General features: G+C 44.9%; 5 protein-coding genes across 6 annotated transcripts in view; 1 reads left to right on the plus strand and 4 right to left on the minus strand.

Annotated features, from left to right (window-relative positions):
- Positions 1–876: 876 nt before the first annotated feature.
- On the plus strand, positions 877–8,999 carry mpi (mannose phosphate isomerase). The gene is made up of 8 exons (XM_061282513.1): positions 877–1,008; positions 2,343–2,470; positions 5,582–5,782; positions 5,893–6,034; positions 6,101–6,280; positions 6,349–6,522; positions 6,584–6,792; positions 6,858–8,999. Exons 1-8 carry the CDS (start codon positions 993–995, stop codon positions 7,074–7,076), a joined length of 1,269 nt encoding a protein of 422 aa, XP_061138497.1. The 5' UTR covers positions 877–992; the 3' UTR covers positions 7,077–8,999.
- Positions 9,000–9,110: 111 nt separating this feature from the next.
- Positions 9,111–10,700, minus strand: plex9.2 (PML-like exon 9.2). The gene is made up of 2 exons (XM_061282514.1): positions 10,398–10,700; positions 9,111–9,889 (listed from the first exon to the last, which is right to left on the minus strand). The coding sequence occupies exons 1-2, from the start codon at positions 10,468–10,470 to the stop codon at positions 9,216–9,218; spliced, it is 747 nt and encodes a 248-aa protein (XP_061138498.1). The 5' UTR covers positions 10,471–10,700; the 3' UTR covers positions 9,111–9,215.
- Positions 10,701–10,847: 147 nt separating this feature from the next.
- LOC133156640 (DNA polymerase III PolC-type-like) lies at positions 10,848–14,318 on the minus strand. The gene is made up of 3 exons (XM_061282515.1): positions 14,117–14,318; positions 13,998–14,043; positions 10,848–12,320 (listed from the first exon to the last, which is right to left on the minus strand). Exons 2-3 carry the CDS (start codon positions 14,041–14,043, stop codon positions 11,800–11,802), a joined length of 567 nt encoding a protein of 188 aa, XP_061138499.1. The 5' UTR covers positions 14,117–14,318; the 3' UTR covers positions 10,848–11,799.
- Positions 14,319–17,165: 2,847 nt separating this feature from the next.
- Positions 17,166–19,148, minus strand: LOC133157011 (uncharacterized). The gene is made up of 3 exons (XM_061283205.1): positions 19,079–19,148; positions 18,916–18,955; positions 17,166–17,773 (listed from the first exon to the last, which is right to left on the minus strand). The coding sequence occupies exons 1-3, from the start codon at positions 19,130–19,132 to the stop codon at positions 17,241–17,243; spliced, it is 627 nt and encodes a 208-aa protein (XP_061139189.1). The 5' UTR covers positions 19,133–19,148; the 3' UTR covers positions 17,166–17,240.
- A 3,195-nt stretch (positions 19,149–22,343) lies between these two features.
- Positions 22,344–22,531, minus strand: part of myo9ab (myosin IXAb) — a 68,644-nt gene continuing 68,456 nt past the window's right edge. For both annotated transcript variants that reach the window (XM_061282610.1, XM_061282608.1), the window contains exon 44: positions 22,344–22,470. The gene's annotated coding sequence lies outside the window, so the exon portion shown is untranslated. The remainder of the gene's footprint in view (positions 22,471–22,531) is intronic.

Consider the following 22,531-nt stretch of genomic DNA (forward strand, 5'->3'; position numbering starts at 1 on the left):
GGTAAATTTGGGATTCTGTATGTCACCTTAAATGGCGACCTTGCAGCAGTGAGAAGACCCTAAGCTATTTTTGCGGTACAGAGAAGCTCTAGTTTCAGTAATGTGTAGGTACTTAGAATATGGAAGGGCCATTCGTCCGTGACCAGGAAGACCTATGTCCATGCCCTTTAAGGGCATCAGAAGTAACCAGTAGAGTGAGACTCGAACCGCAGCTGTTGTCTTACGAGGTACAAATGATGGGGGAGAACAGATAGAGAGAAGCGCGCAAGGGCGCAAGGGGCAAGAGCAAGAAGCGCGAGGGCCTTTTTGGGGCAAACATCTGTGCTGTTGAGAGCTGAAACATCTTTGCTCTCGGGGCCACTCTAACTTTTGGAGAGACATCACTTTGACATCGGTTGAATAAATCTTTTCCCAATCAGCCGTGTGTCACCGAAGTGCTTCCTTACCCGGACCGGCCATCGTCCACTGAGTGTTTTTTTTGGAGACCAGCGAAACAACAAAGACCATTCACCACACCAGTAATCATGCAAATTAAAGGTCATTAAGACGCACAAAGAACTTGGTTGATTTGAATTAGGGATAATAGATGAAAATACATGACACGGGAAGAAAACGTAAATGACAAACACAGTCAAAGAGCGCGCGTGGGATTTCAAATAAAGTATTATATGACATAGACACACAGAAAAAGACGGGTAAAAATTACCCTTAATTATCTAAATGTGTTCATTGCTACTCTGTACATTGCTAATGGAAATGTAATTGTTATTACTGTTTTATATTTATGTTTAGTTGCCATTCATTTTCGGTTTAGCACTTATAACAGCACTCTTGGCTACAATTTTTTTTACCTCCTCTGTCCACCTCTGCCTCTGAGTAAAAGTATTTTTTTTGTTTTGTGCAATGTGACATGGCACAAACAGACGCTTTTACACCGAAAGTCGCTCGGCCGTGCGTGACGTCACAGCTTGAGTGACAGCTCGGTCGCCGTCATGGAGGAAGTAAGAGGTGAGGTTCTCATCTCCTCTACAACTGAGTTCAACCATTCAATCACTCGATCGATGCGTTTTAAATCCGTCAAGCTAATTGGATTGTGTGATACGAAAAGTGCACATTTTGACAGAATGTTACGTTCGCTCACTGGGTAGCTAGTTTGCTAGCTAGCCTCTGTTATGTCCCCGTGAAGTAACCAGATACTTTTTTTGTTGGTTTGAAACAACCGCAAGGTCAATGAACGCAGACACTGTTATGTGTCAGGAGAACACTGTGCATTGTGCTCAAATCTGCTTAGTCGTGTTTTTTTCCCCCTCTGTCTAATACCGCAGCCCCGCTGCGGCTTGTCGCTGCTCCACACATACGCACTTTTTTATCAATCCATCCATTTTCTGAACCGCTTAGTCCCCACGGGGGTCGCGGGAGTTTTACCTTTAAATGAACGCCTACTTAAAATGGCATCGAAGCCAAAAGTGACTCTCGATGCCAGCGTGCTAATAATCGGATAGTTACCTCGGTTTACGACGCAGTTACGTACGTATGTGAATTATCCACGTAGGTCGGAACGCTCCGGCATCTATAACGGATTAGGGAAGTCATAATTGTAGATAATTGCATGATTGTGTATTGGGCTAAAAGAATGTCCCGCACGGCGACCGTAGCTTAGACGAAGAAGCTGCTCTCGCTCCCCGGATGTAACGCAACCAAGTGATAGGTTTTGTTCTCTGAATCCTCGTGTGAGTTTATTAAACTGCTGTCCTCTGAACGTATGATGCTTGCTTCGACGCACATAACGACAATAATTACAGTAAATATGGGTACATCCGTCGAAGCCAGGGGTGTCCAAACTTTTTGCAAGGAGGGCCAGATTTAGTAACGTGAAGGGCCCGGGGGCCAAATTTTTTTTTCGCTACTCTTCCGGGGGGTGGGGTGCTAATGGGACGTCAAACGCTGCGCGTTCGCTTCTCTTCCGGGGGGGGGGGGGGGGGTGCTAATGGGACGTCAAACGCTTGGTGGTCCATCTAGTGTGGAAACTGAGAAGTGAGCTCAAGCTTCTTGTGCGGGCCATATTCAATTATGTTTTCAGAATTCGCTGCGGGCCAATAAAAACTGGACCCGCGGGCCGTAGTATGGACACCCCTAGTCTAAGCCACACAATAGTGACGATTATGTGAAAAACATCAAGTATGGCGGTAACTGAGTGCCATGTATTGTCAGTTGTATTTAGTTTTTTACCACTATATTACAATCTTCTGGTTGTTGTATTGTTGGGGCCCAGAAAGCTGCATTTGTAGCACCAAAAAGTTTTGTTCTGAACAACACTGTTTTCCCCCTTGCTTCCGTTTTAGTGTTTCCACTGACCTGTGCTGTGCAAAACTATGCATGGGGAAAAGTGGGCCTAGACAGCGAAGTGGCCAAATTGATGCTTAGCGGGGACCCGTTGGCTGTCATTGAAGATGGCAAACCTTACGCTGAGGTAGGCTACGCGGAATACAGTCGAGACAATATGGCCTCTGCTGCTCTTTATTTAGCACCCGAGCAGCCCTGTGGTGGTTCGCATGAAGGTCATCAGTTCGGTTTACCACCGCATTGACATTTTCACGCTGTACGGGTGACATTGCCACATGATGGCACTTTGAATTACCGTTTTTCCCATGTATAATGCGCAAAATTTAACTAATTTATTGTCCTCAAATCTGGGGTGCGCAATATACATACATGGGTACATACATGCTTTTGCCCGCATACAGACAAATGGTGAGAGCGTCCAGGCCAGTTCGCAAGCAGGTACGGGTGTGGCCTGAGGGTGCCTCTGATGCACTGGGTGACTGCTTTGGCTCTACTGACTGGGACATGTTTAGGAGGGCTGCCACTTGCGACGATCGGACAGACATTGAGGAGTATACTGACTCTGTTTCCTCCTACATCACAAAGTGCATTGATGATGTGACTCACTCAAAATCCATCGTCACTCAGGCTAACCGGAAGCCATGGCTGACGGGGGCTGTCTTCAGGCTGCTGAGGGCCAGGGACAAAGCCTTTAGAGCGGGGGATGAGGCTGGCTTGAGGACTGCGAGGGCTGACCTGTCCCAGGGCATCAAAGATGCAAAGAGGGCGTTCTCGTGCAAAATCACCGCCCACTTCAAGGACAGCAGGGACGCACGGAGCCTTTGGCAGGGCATTCAGACCATCACGGATTACAAGCCCGCGCCGCAGAGCTGTGAAGGCGACGTCCGTCTGCTCAATGACCTCAACTGCTTCTTTGCTCGCTTCGACGCTCAGAACAGCACTTGCCCGCTGAAGGCCACTCCCCCTTCACACGAGCTGCCCCTGTGCCTCTCCGTCGACAGCGTGAGCTTGCCGCTATCAACATCCGTAAGGCGGCGGGCCCTGACAACATCCCGGGTTGAGCGCTGAAGGACTGCGCTGGTGAGCTGACGGATGGCTTCACAGACATCTTTAACACTTCCCTGCAGCAGGCCATCGTCCCGTCATGTTTCAAAGCTGCCACCATCGTACCTGTGCCGAGGAAACCCGCTCCGTCCTGCTTCAATGACTACCGCCCCGTGGCACTTACGCCCATCATCATGAAGTGCTTTGAGCGGCTTGTCATGGAGCACATCCGATCCGTTCTCCCCCCCACCATTGACCCCTTCCAGTTTGCGTACCAAGCCAAATGGTCCTCTGAGGATGCCATCTGCTCTGCCCTCCACTCGGCCCTCACCCACCTGGAGAGAAGGGACTCGTATGTGAGATTGCTGTTTGTGGACTTCAGTTCTGCCTTCAACACCATTGTGCCACAACGCCTCATCAGCAAACTTGACACGCTGGGCCTCAGTACCTATCTCTGCAACTGGCTACTGGACTTCCTCTGTCAGAGGCCACAGGTAGTACGTGTTGGCGACAAAATCTCCGCCAGCATCACGCTGAGCACGGGGGCCTCCCAAGGCTGTGTGCTCAGTCCGCTGCTCTTCACCCTCCTGACGCATGACTGCACCGCAACCTACAGCGACAACCGTATACTGAAGTTTGCTGACGACACGACTCTGGTGGGTCTCATCACCAAGGGAGACGAGACTCAATACAGGCTGGAGGTTGACTTTCTGACCACGTGGTGCAGGGACAACAACCTCCTGCTGAACGTCGATAAGACCAAGGAGATTGTTGTGGACTTCCGGAAGGGTCACACCCAACACCTGCCGCTGACCATCGACGGTGCTGTGGTGGAGAGAGTGAGCAGCGCCAAGTTCCTGGGGGTGCACATCAGTGAGGATCTCTCCTAGTCCACCAACACCGCATCACTGACTAATCCCACCTCTTAATAGACCCCGCCCCCCTTTTCTTGTCTTCCGGGTTAGAGCAACGCTGGCGTCTGGACTGTTGACTGCCGCTTCTACCCCGTACCCGGCCTGCGGAAACTCAGGCGAGCGAGCGCCCCTCCGGCCGTCATGACTACATTTTACCGCGGCGCCATTAAGAGCGTCCTCTCCAGCTGTATTGCTGTTTGGGGTGGCGGCTGCACTGACTACAACTTGAAGGCCCTGCAGCGCATAGTGAACACGGCTGGTAAGATTATTGGTGCTTCGCTCCCCTCCTTGAAGGACATTTACACCTCCCATCTCACCCGCAAGGCGACCACGATTGTGAGTGATGTGAGTCACCCCGCTCACTCTTTGTTCGAGCTTTTGCCCTCTGGGAAGAGGTACAGAAGCCTGCGCTCCCGCACCACCAGACTCTCAAACAGCTTCATACTCCAGGCTGTCAGGATCCTGAACTCGCTTCCCCGTTCTGCGTAGCGTCCTGTACTTTTACTGTGTGTATGCACACTGGCTTTTATTCGTTGTGTTATCTATTTATTTATTATTTATTGTTACTCTTATTATTTATTGTTTGTGCCTTCTTGTTTTTTATATTTCGTTGTTTACTTGTATGTCTATCGTGTAATATGTTTTGTCACCGTGGGATAGGGAAAACGTAATTTCGATCTCTTTGTGTGTCTCGGCATGTGAAGATGTTGACAATAAAGCAGACTTTGACTTTTTGACAATATATATATATATTTTTTTTTTTTTATTTATTTTTTTAATCCGGATATCATACATTACAGATGCGCTTTCTTCTCTCCTGTTCACTTCAAACACGCTCCATACGAACACAATGCTCTCGTATCAGACGCTTGCTCGATCACCTGCTCGTTTGCTGTCACAATGTACCCTACACAAATCCGAAACATTTCTTCGCTATTGAGTTTGCTAGCGCATGCGGAGTGATACTGACCGGCAGAATAACATCCGGTTGTTCCCAAAGATGATCTTTTTTCTGAAGTAATTTTACGTTTACGGACTTAAGTAGGAGTCAAAATTTGGGTGCGTATTATACATGGGTACAGGCTTTTTTCCATCATCAACATGCCATTTGTAGGGTGCGTATTATACATGGGGGCGCATTATACATGGAAAAAAACGGTATGTTTTACAGGGCCATGGTGCTGCATTTTAAGTATGTACCCAAACAAGGCGCTTTGAAAGTGCACTAGTCAGCGTAACCCAAGCGCCCTCGGACCATGGTCCTTTTTGCCTCCTTCCAGCTGTGGATGGGCGCCCACCCAAAGGGCGACGCCCAGATTAAAGACAACCGGATCGTGCAAACCACACTGGGTCAATGGATCGCCCACTTCCCTGCATGCCTGGGCTCCAAGGTCAAGGACACCTTTCAGGGCCAGCTGCCTTTCCTCTTCAAGGTCCTCTCCGTTAACACCGCCTTGTCCATACAGGCTCACCCCAACAGGGTGAGTACGCACACACAAATTAGCATCTTCTGAGGTAAGCTTAGCCATGATTCTGGGGGACGTTCCTGGCTCGGAAAGAACCCGCGGACTATTTTCCGCCTTCCATTTAGGAGTTGGCTGCTCGTCTTCACGCTCAGTTTCCGGAGCACTACCCGGACAACAACCACAAACCAGAGATGGCCATCGCTCTCACACGCTTCCAGGGCCTCTGCGGCTTCAGGCCGGTGAAGGAGATCCTCGGCTTCCTCAAGTGTAAGTGCAATGAGAATTTCCAGAACCAGACAAACAAAAACACATCTTGTTTATGTCACGCATCAGCCGTCCCGGAGTTCCGCGTTCTGGTGGGCAAGGAAGCAGCCGAGGAGCTGCGGAGCGGCGCGGGCGACGCCAGCTGCACCAGGCAGGCGCTGAAGAAGTGCTTCACCAGGATGATGAACTGTGAGAAGAAAGTGTTTGTGGATCAACTCAACATGCTGGTCAAAAGAGTCACTGAACAAAGTAAGCAAAATGACAGACGGAATGATCGGACCCAAGCGTCGTTACGAGCGTCTCGTGCGTTTGCATAGGCTCGGCGGGCAAGGACACGGCAAGCAGTAACGGCGAGCTGCTGCTCCGTCTCCACTGCCAGTACCCCGGCGACATCGGCTGCTTCTCCATCTACTTCCTCAACCACGTGCTCTTGGAACCCAACCAGGCCATGTTCCTCGGAGCTAACGAACCTCACGCTTACCTCTACGGAGGTCGGTAGGAGCTTCGGCGGCTTTCTGCTCCATTTTCGTCATTTTTTTGTTTCGCTATCAGATTGCATCGAGTGCATGGCGTGCTCAGACAACACGGTGAGAGCCGGCCTGACCCCGAAGTACATCGACGTCAACACGCTGTGCGAGATGCTCAACTACAGCCCGAGCCCTTCCGCTGCCAAGATTTTCCCGCTGGTTCAGGACGCCTCGGACCCTTGCGTCACCGTCTACGACCCACCCGTGCCGGACTTCACCGTCATGAGGATACAGGCAAGAAAATGAAAATGATGGAGAAGTCCTTAAAGTAAAAGTTGAAACATCTGTGGCTTCTGCAGGTGCCAGCCTCCGTCAAGCAGTACACGCTGGCGCCCGTGGACAGCGCCAGCATCCTACTGGTTATCGAAGGTGACGCCAGCGCCACCTCACCCGCAGCACCGTCTGACGTCAGCCTGAAGCGGGGCAGCGTTTTGTTTGTGTCGGCCAACGAGAGCGTGATGCTGCACGTGGCCTCTCCATCGGGTTTGACCATGTTTCGGGCCTGCTGCCTCCTGTAGGAGCAGTTGTGACCTCACAGAAAATTGTGGAGCTTAGACGAAGAAAGCGCCACCTGCACAATAGATCAATCACTTGAAAGGCAACGCGTCCACCAGTGCTGTCCAAAATACAGTCTGGGGGCTATTTGTGGCCCGATGGCTATTTTTAGCGGTATACAGCATGTACTAAAAATAACATTTGTCTCATCCTGCATTTCCTCACCATTCATCCAAAACAATATGGTTCAAAGCACAGTACAGTATATTCTGGAACTCCAGATTTTTGTATCACGTCAAACAGGGTTAATTCATTTCTTTGGCTGTGAAAACATTTCTGCGTTTTGCGCCAATGTGAATACCAAAGATTAGGAAATTAACGGAAGTCGGAAACGCATTCACAGTGGTGCAGAACGATACGAATCTCAATCATGGTTTCAATTTGACCAAAATGGGAAAACATGACTACACAAAGTTGAAACGTGTTTAGAAATAAAGATAATTGCCGAAACAAAGGATTCAAGATCTTACACGCTGATTCTCACGCAACAGTCGAACGTGAATGCTGAAACACTGGTACAAGAAATGGAACTGGTAGTGGATGTGGAACATGTTCAACACGTTTCCTTGTGTTAAACTCTGTTGAGGAATGCAGAATGGCGTTCACAATGCGTGCATGAAGAATGCAAAAATATTTACTATACGACAAAATGCGCCGGAAACGCCAACGCTCTACTTCAGTCTTTGTAATTGCTGTGAATTAAGCCTTGTTCACAGTTGGATCATCCAAGCGTGTGATGAGATGCTTGATGCATGTCTCATACATGTACCTCTGGATGACTGCACTGAGAATTGACTAGTCCTCCACCGCTAAATACCTCCTGTTCAAAATCATCGACTGTGGAACCTCCAAAGTGGAGCACGAGCCAGCTAACTTCAAAGTTGTCCTCATTACAAAACTACTTATAAACGTTACGTAACATTCAAGGGCTAAAACGATGAATGCAATAGTTAGATTTTCGCTGGCTCCCACGTCACTCGCCAGGCCCCACCCACCCACCAAAACCACACACACACTCAAAGTCCCGAATATTATAGAGTAGAATGTGAGCTTGGCGCCCTCAAGTGGTCAGCGATAACAACGGCACAATACGTTGTTAAATAGTGTCACGTCTAGAAAAAAGCAGCCCTCATTCTTAACATTTTAGATTGTAATACAAATGTAAATAATCAGAATCAACTTTATTTACCAAGTTTGTGCATGCCAAACAAGAATGACAGATGATAACCGAACTTACCTTTTATGCAGTAAAAAAAACTTCAGTTTGTCAAGTTCCACAGGGCGACTTCTATGGTTATCATCACATGCTTCCTCTTTGGGGATTCTACTGCAAGCAAAAAAAATAAAATACAGGAAGTATTTGCTACTGGAGGGAAGAAAAAATCCAACAAAGCATGAGCGACAAGGGCAAATGTTTTAGTTAATGGATGGAAGTTTGATCATATTTTAACGTTTAGTATATTTGATCCTTGTCAGAACATGAGATGGACTTGAGATGTATTTTCCGATCCTTCTGTTCTACGTCTTGTTACCTATGGCCAAGAAGTGCACTTTGTTCTAACCAGCTGCAAGTTTTTATTTCACTACTGATGTTTTGATTACCGCTGGATGTCGTTCTCCGCATGCTCCAGTCAAAATGTTTTGCCCGCATTGTTAGATCAGCAAATGTCAACTAAACGTTTTCTTTCATTGTAGCTTAGCTTTTCAGTCACGGGTTTGTTACCAATCTGATTTGCACTTTGCACGCTCAAAGGCAATTTTAGGCTTCTTTTTGTTGTTGTTGTTCAAATAGTGTTGTGACCATTCTGGAGCAAAGCCTTGCTGTCGCATGGGAACTGCAGAAAATGTCAACGTCAAAGTGGTTCAATAAAAGCTTTGCGCTGTCACTTGACTGTTTGTGTCAAGTTTTATATTGTTTTGTTTTTTTCCTGACTGCCAGTGGACCCATGAGCAAAGCCATTGTTTGCTGGATCGTCTGCAAACAAAACATTTTAAGAGCCAGTAAAAAATATTTATTAGATTTATTTGGCAGTAGAAAAATAATGCCACGGAGTACATCTGAGTATGAGATGACTTTAGAAATTTGGTCACCAATGTCAACACTAAGTTCTGTGGCGTGATGCCGTGCTCCCATCGATATTCTTGACTGGTTGTTCCAGGTGCTGCCAAAGAAGGCGCTGTCCTGGCAGCAGGCGCCTGCCTTTGGGAGCTCTGCTCAATTCGTCGGCAGCGGCGACCTTCTTCACGTCACTCAGACTGAACGTGTAGTGTGCCACCATCTCCGGCTTGGGTTGCAGCACATAGTAAAGCTTCTGCAAAGAGAGCACGTCCTCAAAAGCGTCGTGAGCGTTGTAGTTCATGCCCATCAACTCCTTCACTAAGTACTCCTGCTTGAAGCTGCGCATGCCGCAATCCCTCAGCACCTCCCGGGCCAACTGCAACGTGTCCACGTAGCCGGCGACGGACGCATCGAACTGCGCTCGAAGGCCCGTCTCGTCCAGGGCTCGGGTCAGAGGTCGGCAGTCGAAGCGGCGGATGTTGTGGCCCGCCAGCAGGGGGCGATGGAGCCTTTGAAGGAAGGCGAGGAAGGACAGCAGTACCTCCCGCAGGGCGCTGGTGGGCACGGGGCGGCCGTGGAGGTACAGCCGCCGTCGGCGCACCCTGAGGCCCGTCACCCTGGCGGCACCCGGTTCCATTCGACAGCGAGGGACTGTGTAGAGGTTGAGAGAGCAGCCTCCGCTCAGCGCCGCCAGCTGTACCAGCTCGCACGTTGGCCCTGATGGTGACACTTAAATAATGTCCAATGCTGACTGGCCAAAAGCATGCCTCAACTTTTAAAGCCACAAACTTTGTGGCGCTATTACAATACAATGGGCTCCAGCTAACAATTATTTTAATATTGGCAAAATCTGAATTATTTTGTCAGTTTATCAATGAATCAATAGTTCCTCTACTTGATTGATTGGCATTGTGGTTTAAACAATGTATTTTTGAAGAGAGTAATTTTAAGCAATTACATGATTAATCAATGGGATAATTCAAAGAATACTCAGTTCTATTACTTTAGATTAATCCTACAGAAATTTTGAAATAATTTTATGATTCCCATTAAATTGGATTATTGCTTGGTCATGGAGTAAATCAAACTTGGAAGTCATAGTAGCGTTGTAGCTCTAAAGATTTCCAATTTGAGGGTTTTATCCTAAGAACTAACACAGAGTCACCATTTCGACTTTTACCACAGTCATTTTGTACATACGTTTCTGTCGTACTTTCCACCTTACCCAGTCCAGTTGTCTCTAAATCGAAGAACACAATCGGCTGCTGAGAGGAGCCATCTGCCCCCGACGTCTCCATCGTGTTTGTCAACGTTGCTCCGAAACGTTAACGTTCAAAAGCTCAGGACTTGACTAGTCATGAACGTTTTTTAGTATTCGGCGTGTCCAGGTCCGCCAGAGCAGAATTTAAAAGTCCTCTTCTTCATCTATTCTCCGCCGTTGATTCAAAGAAAAACAATCGATCGTCCTCTAGCGGCCATTAAGTGAAACTCAGTCTCCAGATTCAGATTCCCGTATGCTGTTTAACAACATCTACTCCCCTAAACAGTCATCCTATTTTTTGTCTTCCTTTGAAAAAAGATAATGCAAAGAAAACTGATTAGAAACACTTGAATAGGTAAAATAAAAAGTAAAATATTGCGTGTAAAAAGGTGTTAGCAATAAGAGCAAGATAGGTAGAATGAATATAATTTTTTTATCCAGTTTAAAAAATGATATAAAGATAAATCATAGCAATGCATATACAAATATAGTTCTCAGAATTCATATATTTGCCTCGTTCGTCACCTACAACACATATAAAAGCTCTTTAAATGAAATGATCACAAATCACAAAGTCAATTATAAATGAAAAAAACAAAGCATCTAATTTCAGTGGTAAAGTGTGGGTGAAAGTTGTGGGTTCAGTTATCATTCTAGTGTCCTTTTCAGTGTCAATACTGTCAGCTAATAAAAACCATAGACAAATATAAAAGGACTTTAAGTCAGATTAAATTACATATAACAGGAAAACTTTTCAAACTATTATATTTCACCACTTGTGGGAACCCTAATATTGCATAATTGCCATTTTGGGCAAGAAAAAAGTGACAAGGTTTTGCAGGCCGTAGAACATGACATGAGGCCAAAAGGCCTTGAGTTTTTCACTTGTGCTGTATTTGGTCCACAGAAGTCTGGAAATAAACCACCGGGCCATGTTGAAAAGCCACTGACGTTCAACTCACGCCATACCGTGTGTCAGCGTTACTCACGGCTGTTTCTCAGTTCTATTTTTATAAATTATGATTTTTGCCATGAATATTTGGGGGTATTTTTGGTTATTCTATAGGTTGAGGCAAAAAATAAATCCTAGCGGCAAACTTACTATTCTGCTTGGCATGTTTCTTAAAAAAATGTTTTCTTCACTTTTTGGTCAGGAAATTTTGAAATTCAAGTCATGCAATTAGGGAACTGAAAATTGTGACAAGCAAAATATAGGGGAAAAAAATGCTGATTATAGATGAGGAAAATGCAATTTGGTTACAGATTCTTGCCAAAGATAAAGCAGACACATGATTTGATTAGTGAGTGCCCAAAAGTGACGTGGCCAACTGGATCTGACCTCCAGGGCTTAGATAGGAAGTGTGCTCTAGATCAAGCAATTCAACACGTCCTTTCTGTCCGGCTTCCACACCCGAAACAGCTCCTGCAGCATCCTGGCATCCTCTAGTGCGTTGTGGGCGTCGTAGGATTTGCCCAGGAAGTACTGCACCATGTACGCCAAGGAGTAGCTATAGAAATTGCGCAACATCCTCTTGCTGAGCAGAAAGGTGTCCAGGTATGCGGACACGACACTCTGAAACGGGTGCAGGAGGGAGAATTCCCTCAGCACCCGGTTCAGGACGGGCGCGTCAAAGCGGTTGGCGTTGTGGGCGGCCAGGTACAGCGGCCCGCAGAAAGAGGATAGGAACTCCATGAAAGAATCGAGAGCCTGGCGGAGTGGGACGGTGTCCATGGGTTTCCCGTGGCGGAAGAGACGGCCGTTCGCCAGCGAGAAACCCGTTACGTCGCTGGCCTCCTTGGTAGGTGCGCAGCGGGGGACGACATAGGTGTTGAAGACCCGTCTGTCGCAGATGGCCGCGATCTGGATGATATCGCACTTTTGAGTGTCTGCGGGTAAGGGAGATAACATATACTGTAATTTTCCATGTATAATACGCCCCCATGTATAATACGCACCCTAAATATGGCATGTCGATGCTGGAAAAAAGCCTGTATCCATGTATAATACGCACCCAAATTTTGACTCTTAAGTCCGTAAACGTAAAATTATTTCAGAAAAAAGATCATCTTTGGGAACAACCAGATGTTATTCTGCCGGTCAGTATCACTGCGCATGCGGTAGCAAACTCGATAGCGGAGAAATGTTTCGGATTTGTGTAGGGTACATTGTGACAGCAAACGAGCAGGTGATCGAGCAAGCGTCTGATACGAGAGCATTGTGTTCGTATGGAGTGTGTTTGAAGTGAACAGCAGAGAAGAAAGGAACAAGGCAAAGTGTTGTGAAATAAAATATGACCTGTAATACGCATTTTGTTATTTGCTGATTGAAACTGCTAATTAAACTGTGAATTGAAACTAATAGGTAGAGAACTGAACTCTCGCTCTATATAGCTGACGTGTCTTGCGCATCCGTTCTGCGCATACTGTCACGGCGGCCTCCGTATGATATCCGGTCTGCGATGGAGATTAAAAACCAAACAATATTTGACAATAACACACCATCAAGGATTGCACCATCGCATCAAACGATGTGTCGTCAATTATGAACTTTACTGACTAAGTGTGTTGGGCAGGATGGCTGAATGCGATGCGCGAATGACATGTCTTGCGCATCCGTTCTGCGCATACTGTCATGGCGGCCTCCGTATGATATCCGGTCTGCAATGGAGATTAAAAAACAAACAATATTTGACAATAACACACCATCAAGGATTGCACCATCGCATCAAACGATGTGTCGTCAATTATGAATTTTACTGACTGTGTGTTGGGCAGGATGGCTGAATGCGATGCGCGATTGACAACAAACAAGAAGAAAGATGATTTCAAGTTTTATTTCGAGGGAGATTTTCTTCAAAAATTGCTGTACCCACGTATAATGCGCACCCCAGATTTTAGGACAATAAATGAGTTAAATTTTGCGCATTATACATGGAAAATCACGGTATTTCGTTTTACGGAGTTTACCAGAAAAAAGATGCACGTGCGCTTCATTGAAGTTAGTTTCAACCAAGACCAACTCATTTATGCGATCATCATTAAAGACTAAACTGTCTTCAATAAGTACAAAAAACACGTTAGTTTTACCTATAACTAAATTGTTTGCAAAAATTAAATTGACACTATTTAAAACGAAGTACAATCAACGAGAACAGTGAGACTGCCAATGTGTGGTTAAAGCACCACAAGGGGTATGACAGCACTCTCTAGTGGTATATTAAAGATTTACAGAAACAAATATGAAAAAACTAAAATGAAGTAAATAAAAGGAAAACATTCGAATAACTTTTTTGTTTAACATGAACAGCACTTTTTTAATTAGTCGGACAACTTTGCGAGCTTGTAAGCTATTGACGGTAAAAGGTTTGAGAACTACGTACTATAAAGATTTTGTTTTTATTTTTTCCACACAAGGGTGGGTGCTCCTTTGTGATGTCACAGTTGTTGGCAGACAGTTATAAAATAAAGACGTGTTCCTCACTTCTGCCACAGTATTTTAAATAAATAAGAGCTGGGGTGTTTGACGCTGATAGCAAAGTCATCAAGTAGATTTTTGTGCCATACCCAGTCCAGTTGTCTCCAGATCAAAGAAAACCACTGTGTACGACATCTACAGAAAAATTAAAAGAAAGCATTGTGTCAACACGACGTTTAAAAGCACCATAAGCAATTCATCAACTCACCGTGAAGAAACGTCGCGCCTTCGACTGCCGCCGAGCCAGTGTCCAAATTGCAGCTTTTATAGCCCGCTGCGTCAAAGTCAACTTTCGTTTACGAGGAAGAGGGCCGTTTCCCTTTCCTTTCTCCCTCGAGTTGGCCGCCCACACAGGGAGAGGCCCCGCTCGCTCGCGTTTTTGTTTTCCTCTCAACAGCCGACTTTTCTCCTGGGTTCCTTTTAGTTTCGCTTTATGTCGCGGTGCACGACGGGAAATGAAGTCCAGCCGCATTCCCAAAAGGAGCGAAGGGACATTTGATTAGGTACACCATCACCATTTTACGCGATGGCGACGGCATACTTTGCACTTCAAGACATGATATCGAGAGTTTAGAGCAGGGGTGTCAAACTCATTTTTTTCGTGGGCCGCATTTTAGTCATAGCTTCTTTCGGAGGGCCATTATGACTGTCAACCCAAATGAATGTATGAAATGTATTATATACAGTAAAAGCGACAAAACAAACTGACGAATAAGTCGTTTTCAAATCAGACGAGTTAGAACTGGTCAAATATTAAAAAGAAACATTAAAAGTGAAGACAATTTGCAACTCTAGTAATGACACACAAATCTGATGCACAATTTGTCTTCGCAGGCCACATAAAGTGATGTGGCGGGCCGTATCTGGCCCCCGGGCCTTGAGTTTGACACCTGTAGTGTAGAGAGGACACGAAAACGGGGAAACGAAAGAGAAAATGGCGAGAATGTCGGGGGAAATGAAAGAGAATGGAGAAAATGTCGGGAAATGAAAGCGAGAGAGAGAGAGAAATAGAGAGAGAAAGAAAAGAGAGAAATAGAGAGAAAGAGAGAGAGAAAGAGAGAGAAATACAGTGTTGCATTTTGTTCAAGATGTCCGTCATCGAGCAAGGAAAACAAAGATGTGTTGTAATAGTTGGTTCTTTATTTGCAAGATCTTGGGTTGTCTCACTCTGTACACAATGCACTTTTAAGAAAATGAAACAACAATAAAGTCATAGTTCCGGTCAGAAGGCTTTTTAGTGAACCCACAAGCAGCAATCCGGAAGAGAAGAGAGGGGGAAAGAAAGAAAACATATAATCATAAGGCAGACATTTGTTCCATTATCACCTGAATGTCTTTTTATCTACTGAATGTTTTGTATCTATGTGTCATGAAGTTAATGAGCTGTGCCTTACGTGTAATGGAAAATTACCAGCTCTGCGTGCCGTGTCTGTTCTCTGATGGAGCAACTATGTTTGTATAAATTACCGTTTTTTTCCATGTATAATGCGCCCCCATGTATAATACGCACCCTAAAAACGGCATGTTGATGCTGGAAAAAAGCCTGTACCCATGTATAATACGCACCCAAATTTTGACTCCTACTTAAGTCCGTAAACGTAAAGTTATTTCAGAAAAAAGATCATCTTTGGGAACAACCGGATGTTATTCTGCCGGTCAGTATCACTGCGCATACGCTAGCAAACTCAATGGCGAAGAAATGTTTCGGATTTGTGTAGGGCACATTGTGACAGCAAACGAGCAGGTGATCGAGCAAGCGTCTGATACGAGAGCATTGTGTTCGTATGGAGCGTGTTTGAAGTGAACAGCAGAGAAGAAAGCGCATCTGTAATGGCGGCCTCCGTATGATATCCGGATAAAAAACTAAAAATAAATAAAATAAAATATTGTACCCATGTATAATGCGCACCCCAGATTTTAGGACAATGAATTAGTTAAATTTTGCGCATTATACATGGAAAAAAACAGTAATAAGAGTATTTACACATTGATATGATAAAGTATACAAGTTTGTACCGTAATTTTCGGACTATATTCCTTATTCGCAAACGGTACGCCGACCGGGAGACAGCTGTCCCAGACTAACTGTCCGGTGACTTGGATACAGACCACGAGTTAGTCAATTACCCTTCTCTTGACATCACGTCGGGGTCACCAAGAGATTGTTAGGATACGGATTTTAGATCTGATCTGACTCCAAATCTGACTCCAAATTGCGATCAACACTTAACACAAGAATTGTTATGTCCAAATCCACACACTGTCGCACCTAACAATTTTGCGAGTTCGTTCTGTCAAAGAGAAGACCAGTAGATCAATTACGCCGAATTTACCAATTGTTTAATCCTGACAAAGCAAGGTAATACAGGCGCCTGGGTCCCGGGTCCCTCACACTAAGATTCGTGTGTTCTCGTGACCATCAAGAGACAACACATTCTACCGGGTTGCCCAGTTTTAAAGAATAGAATAGATCTTTGTCAATATGACATGAATATTCAAGCATGCAAAATATTGTGTGGTGATTGGTCGATGGTTGATGGTCATCTCCTCCTCGTTTGGGGTTTCCCCTGCTCAGCACAGGTGTCTGGACCACAAAGACGAGTTGTTATTCGCGTTCCTCACCGGCCTTGAGATATCCTCCTGGACCTCCTGTTCCACAGTACTTTGAAGAAAACAAATTGTGGATCTGTTTTTTTTCCTTTCCAAGATGATGACGTTGATGTCATTTCCTCAGTGCGAGGCAAAACGGCTGTACTCCTGACATGGATTTTTATGCTTAATTCAATTTTGACAAACGCTGTATTGCGCAGAATATCGTGTTTAGACTACGTGAGGTGCATAAAACAATCCCCTGAACATTTTTGACATGACAGATTTTCTGGAAAGAACAAATCCAATTAACAAGAAACATTTGATTTACTTGAACAAGAAAATGATGTGGTGGGATGAATCTGCCCATTGATACCTTACATTATTATTATTATCATTTACATACTATTTTCTTCCTCTATAAAAAATGTGAAAAAATAGAAATTCAATTATAGTTAAATCTTTTGATATTCATTACGGATTGAGATGACTCTGCCCCTCGAGACCTTACATTATTATTCTTGTTTTATTATTTTTATTATTATATATTATATACTTTTTCTTCCTGGGGTCTGCCTCTCAAGACCTTACATTATTATTATTGTTGTTGTTATTATTATTTACATACTTATTTTTTCTCTATAAAAATGATGTAAAAAAAACCAGAAATCTTTTGATATTTTTATTCATGATCTCTTACAAAAATGATGTGTTGTAACCTGCCCCGTGTCTTGAGTTTGACACTATGGGTAGATCATGGAATCCAGAATGGTATCCCAACTTGGGTTCCAAACGTTGTAAAGGTCCTGCAGCACCTCGGCCTGCTCCAGCGGGTTGTAGGCGTCATAGTCGTAGCCTTTGCCCAGGTGGCGCCACACCAGGTCATGAAATTTATGATTACGGCTATGCGGGACCATCCTCCTGCTGATCAATAAGGTATCCACGTAGCAGGCCACCACGCTGCGGAACTTCTGCAGGAGGGAGAACTCGGCCAGAATCCTGCTGAGGACGTGGACGTCAAAGCGACTGGCGTTGTGGGCCACCAGGTACACGGGCTCCTGGAAAGAGGCCAGGAAATCGATGAAGGAGGTGAGAGCCCAGTGGAGTGACACAGTGGGCATCGCTTCCCCATAGCGAAAGAGAAGGCCGTTGGCCACGTAGAAGCCCGTGACCCCCGACGCGCCCCTGCTGATGCAGCAATCGGGGACAATGTAGGTGTTGAAGGTTTGCTCGTCACAAACGGCTCCGATCTGGACGATATCGCACACCTTGCTGTCTGCGGACCAAGGAGAGTTAAAAAAGGCATGTTAGCTTCACTAAATTGTCTTCGATGTATACAAAACAGAAGATGTAAATGTGACAAAATATCAAAGAGAATTGGGCCTAAACACAAGTACAGTTGAATACGTTCAGAGAGGTGATGACGACACAGGTGGACTCCGATCATTTAAGTCAGTGCTTCTCAATTATTTTCTGTTACGCCCCCCCCTAGCAAGAAGAAAACTATTCGCGCCCCCCCCCCCTCCCCACCGTGACTATCCTAACTTGTCTTGTAAGTCGTAAAATGTTGCACTGTCGCAAACGTCACAGAAGTAACAATGAGAGCGCCACTGCCCCCTGCTGTGAAGATGCGCAATTACACTTTATTCTAGTACTGCCAAAAAAAAAGCCTGTTCCCCAGGGTCACACGCGCCCCCCCAGGTATAGCACCGCGCCCACTATTTGAGAAGCACTGATTTAAGTCAACGTTAGATCATTCAGAAATAATTAAGGAACTACTGGAGTAACTGCACTAAGAGAAAAAAGGGGAGGGGTGTGTGAAGAATTCCATATGCCCTACTTTTCCTACCTATTTGTAAATAAAAGTTTAAAATGTACATTTCATTCCACTTTACAATTGTGTCCATTTTACTGTTCTTTCACAAAAAAACATCAATTGTATCCTTTCACCTGAAATGTAGCAAGAGATCAAATAAAGTGGGATGATACTTTTGCAAGGCATTGTAAAGACAGCTGCCTGCATCATAATGATAGACAACATGGACCAATGGGTGCTGCTTCCGAATTGTGGACTAGTCTCGATCTCGAAGATAGAAGGAAAGAAATCAAGAGGGGAAAAAAATCACTCGCCGTCGGACTCATGTGCACTGGCTTGCTCCTGTCGCCGTGGGGCTCCGTTAAATAAGTTTGAAATGAAATATGGGACACTTCAATGAAGGCGCAGTCGACGAAATTTGTTACAACCGAACAAAAGTTATTTTGGCTCATAAGTTCTAAGAACATCAACTGATAAAGACGATGGAGTACGCATCATCATTCCGCCCAAACATGTCGAGTACATAACTCGTAAAACGTCTGTTCTGAGATAAAACGAGTTTGTCATTAGTTAAATGTTTTAAATGCCATTAAGTTACATACTCAATCCAGTTGTCGCCAAATCAAAGAAAACCGAAGTCATCTGCAAAAGACGATATCAAATACAGATTTAGAGACAGTGACAGTCGCATCATCGTGTAAATTAAAACATGATAAAATGAAAAACATGGCTTTTAAAAGCAACGTTATAAGCTCGGCAACTCGCCGTGATGAAGCGTCGGGCAACTGTTGTTATCTTGCGCTTTCGTCGCCGGTGCATGCTGGGAAATGGAGTCCAGCGCTCCTCCTTCGGTGCAGCCGGATTTCACGCGAGCCAGAAGACACTTCATTAGGCATGTCAGGTTTATTTCTGTTAGAGCGGTGCTCACTCTAACTTATTTTGCAAGAACCACACGGAGACAAGTTAGTCGTTTTAGACACCTGCAGGTGGAGAGTTCACTCGTCGCTGTGCTGACAGCGATGGTCGAATGAAGTCTGACTCTCGCTTCCCACAAGAGCATCTTTATTAAGAGAAAAAGGGTGGGGGTGACAGTGGACTGAATAGACATGTTAAAGCTCTTGACCTCTAGATTAGCAGAGCAGGGGATGTTTTACGATATTGTGTAGGATGGGACAAGCCAGGTTATTTATTACCGGTTACATACCAACATAAGCATAAAACTAATCTACCTAGGTTATTTATTACCGGTTACATACCAACATAAGCATAAAACTAATCTACCTAGGTTATTTATTACTGGTTACATACATTCCAACATAATCATACGATCAAGATAGTTTGGAAAACCCTGACAATTTCGCTGACTGAATAACTGTTAAGAGAAAAGTATCAGCAGAAAAATCACAAGTGAGACAGAATATTAATTCTTTTCTCGCGAGGAGTGCAGAACAGATAGTTTACAACCAGGCACGTGCACTCATAGGAGGCAGGTGAGGCAGTGCCTCACCTTGCCACCAGGGGCGGTAGAGGGCTCAACATGGTTTCCTCAGCTGTCACCATAAGTTGTGAAAAAATGAATAATATAATAAAACATAATATAATACCTGTCCTGTGGTCAGGTGCTTTTAATGCAATTTTGGTGTGTTTCCTATACATTTGGATCCTTTTCATAGTCAAAATAGCTGTATTTCTTGTTCAAATAACAACGGGAGACGAGAATCATGGAGGCTGCGGCAGTGACATGAGGCGCATTTCCATCCATCCATCCATCCATTTTCTGAACCGCTTAGTCCCCACGGGGGTCGCGGGAGTGCTGGAGCCTATCCAGGCCGTCATCGGCCAGTAGGCGGGGACACCCTGAACCGGTTGCCAGCCACTCGCAGGGCACACAGAGACAAACAACCATTCGCACTCACACTCACACCTAGGGACAATTTGGAGTCTTCAATCGGCCTACCTACGGTTTTTGAGATGTAGGAGGAAACCGAGTGCCCGGAGAAAACCCACACGGGCCCGGGGAGAACATGCAAACTCCACACAGGGAGGGCGGGAGTGGAATCGAACCCGCACCCTCCTGACTGTGAGGCTGACGTGCTACCCAGTGCGCCACCGAGCCGTCCTGAGGTGCAGTTCATTTCAATTTTTTCTACTATTAACATTATTTTTGTGTGCAGTGAAATTAACAAATATAGCTGAACTGTACTTGGGATGCGTTTCTTTTAAACGCCACTAGAGTCTGCGTAGCACTGGTAGTGGTTTTCGTATCACTGATAAAAGAGTAAAATAAGAAAACATACTATTTTTTGAAAATAAGTGTATCATCATATAGTCGTCTTCAAAAATATTTCTTTTATCTTGCATTTTAAATTATTCACCTATTTTGTGTGCTAAATTATTATCTGTATTTTTTATGGATTTTTTTGGTTAAAAAAGAAATTGATCAAACGTTTGGACACTTGTCGTATCCACACGAGTAAGTTCGCGGAGGATCAGCCCACCCACAAAACCGGTGACAACAGAATCCCAGGATCTTGACAGATTTTCTGCCACAGTGTAAAGAAAAGAAACATGAAGTAGGGACACTTGAGTTGCTTTACTGAGATTTCAAAAAGTGACATCATGTGCTGGTTCTGACCACCAGGCCTCGAGTTTGACATACTACGAGGTGATCGTGGAATTCCACACATCATTCCACTTTGGGTTCCACATGTAAAAGAGCTCCTGCAGCACCTTGGCTTGCTCCAGCGCGTTGTAGACGTCAAAGCGCTTGTGCAGAAAAGTGTGCACCAACGCTTTCATTTTGTGACCACACTCATGTTGGAATCTCCTGCTGAGCAGCCAAGTGTCCAGATAGCAGGGCACGAGACTCTGCAAATTGCACAGGAAGGAAAACTCTGCCAGTAGCCTTCCAAGGATGGGGGTGTCAAAGCACTTGGAGTAGTGAGCCGCCAGGAACACGGGCCTCTGGAAAGAGGCCAGGAAGCGGAGGAAGCAGGCGAGAACTCGCTGGAGCGGGACAGTGGGCATTTTCCGCCCGTAGCGGAACAGACGGCCGTCCTCCACGGTGAAGCCCGAGCGTGTGCGGGTCGCGCTGCTAATGCGGCATCGGGGGATAACGTAGGCGTTAAAGGTCCTCTGGCCACAAGCCGCCCCAGTCTGGATGATGTCACATTTGTTAGTGTCTACGGACAAAAGAGAGTAAAAAGGTTAGTTCCACTTTGGGCTAAATCGCTCAGCTGTTATCTTGAGAATTTCGGACCTAACCGCAAATGCTCCTATGAAATTGTTCATGCAGGTGATGAGGAGCTTAATTATGAAGTCTAAAAAGCATTATGTTTGACATTTGACCAAAAAAAAAGAATTATGTTTGACATTTGACCAAAAAAAAAGAATCGCTATTAACGGCAGAAGCTTCATCATGCCATCACACTTGAGGAAAGTGGAATAACCAAGTCAATCAGCAGACCTTAACCAAATCAAGCTTACATCTTACCTCCTGAAGAAGAGAAACCCCCCAAAAGATTTAAAAAGATTGTCAGGTATTGCTATTTTTTTGAGAAATAAACTTTTTTATGGGATATATTCCATAAAAGTGAAGGACTGTGGTTGTGAGCTGTATCTGAATAGGTAGGCGATACACTGGCCCCTTCGACCGTGGTCGGCTTTTGTTCTCAATCCTGATTGGTTCACTTAACTGTCGATATTTCAAGTGGACCAATGGGCGTGTGCCGACCCTTGGATAAAAAAGGATGAAACGAGCGTTTGCACCGGCTACTTGATCACCATAAAATACGGTTTAGTCTAAAAATGAAATATGTAATGTATAATTGACAGATTGTAAAAAAAAAAAAAAAAAAAAATGATAGTTGCATTTTTAAAAATACCATCAAGTCATACCCAATCCTACGGAAGAGGATTAGGGCCAGTGAAGAAAAAAAAACGGGGAGTGACAGGATTCTGACTTTTTTTCTCAGAAATCTGACTTTATTCTCAGAATTCTGACTTTAAAGTCAGAAGGTGGGAATTCTGACTTTATTCTCAGAATTATGACAGTCAGGATTCAGAATAAAGTCATCTGTCATCCCTCGTTTTTTTTTTCTTCCTCTTCCTCTTCTGTACAATCCAGTTGTCGCCAAATCAAAGAAAACCATAGACATCTGTAAGAAAAGATATCACAAATATGTTTAAGGACAGCAACATCACCTCATGAAAAATAGG

The sequence above is a fragment of the Syngnathus typhle genome, linkage group LG7, assembly GCF_033458585.1.
Source record: "Syngnathus typhle isolate RoL2023-S1 ecotype Sweden linkage group LG7, RoL_Styp_1.0, whole genome shotgun sequence".
Taxonomy (NCBI): domain Eukaryota; kingdom Metazoa; phylum Chordata; class Actinopteri; order Syngnathiformes; family Syngnathidae; genus Syngnathus; species Syngnathus typhle.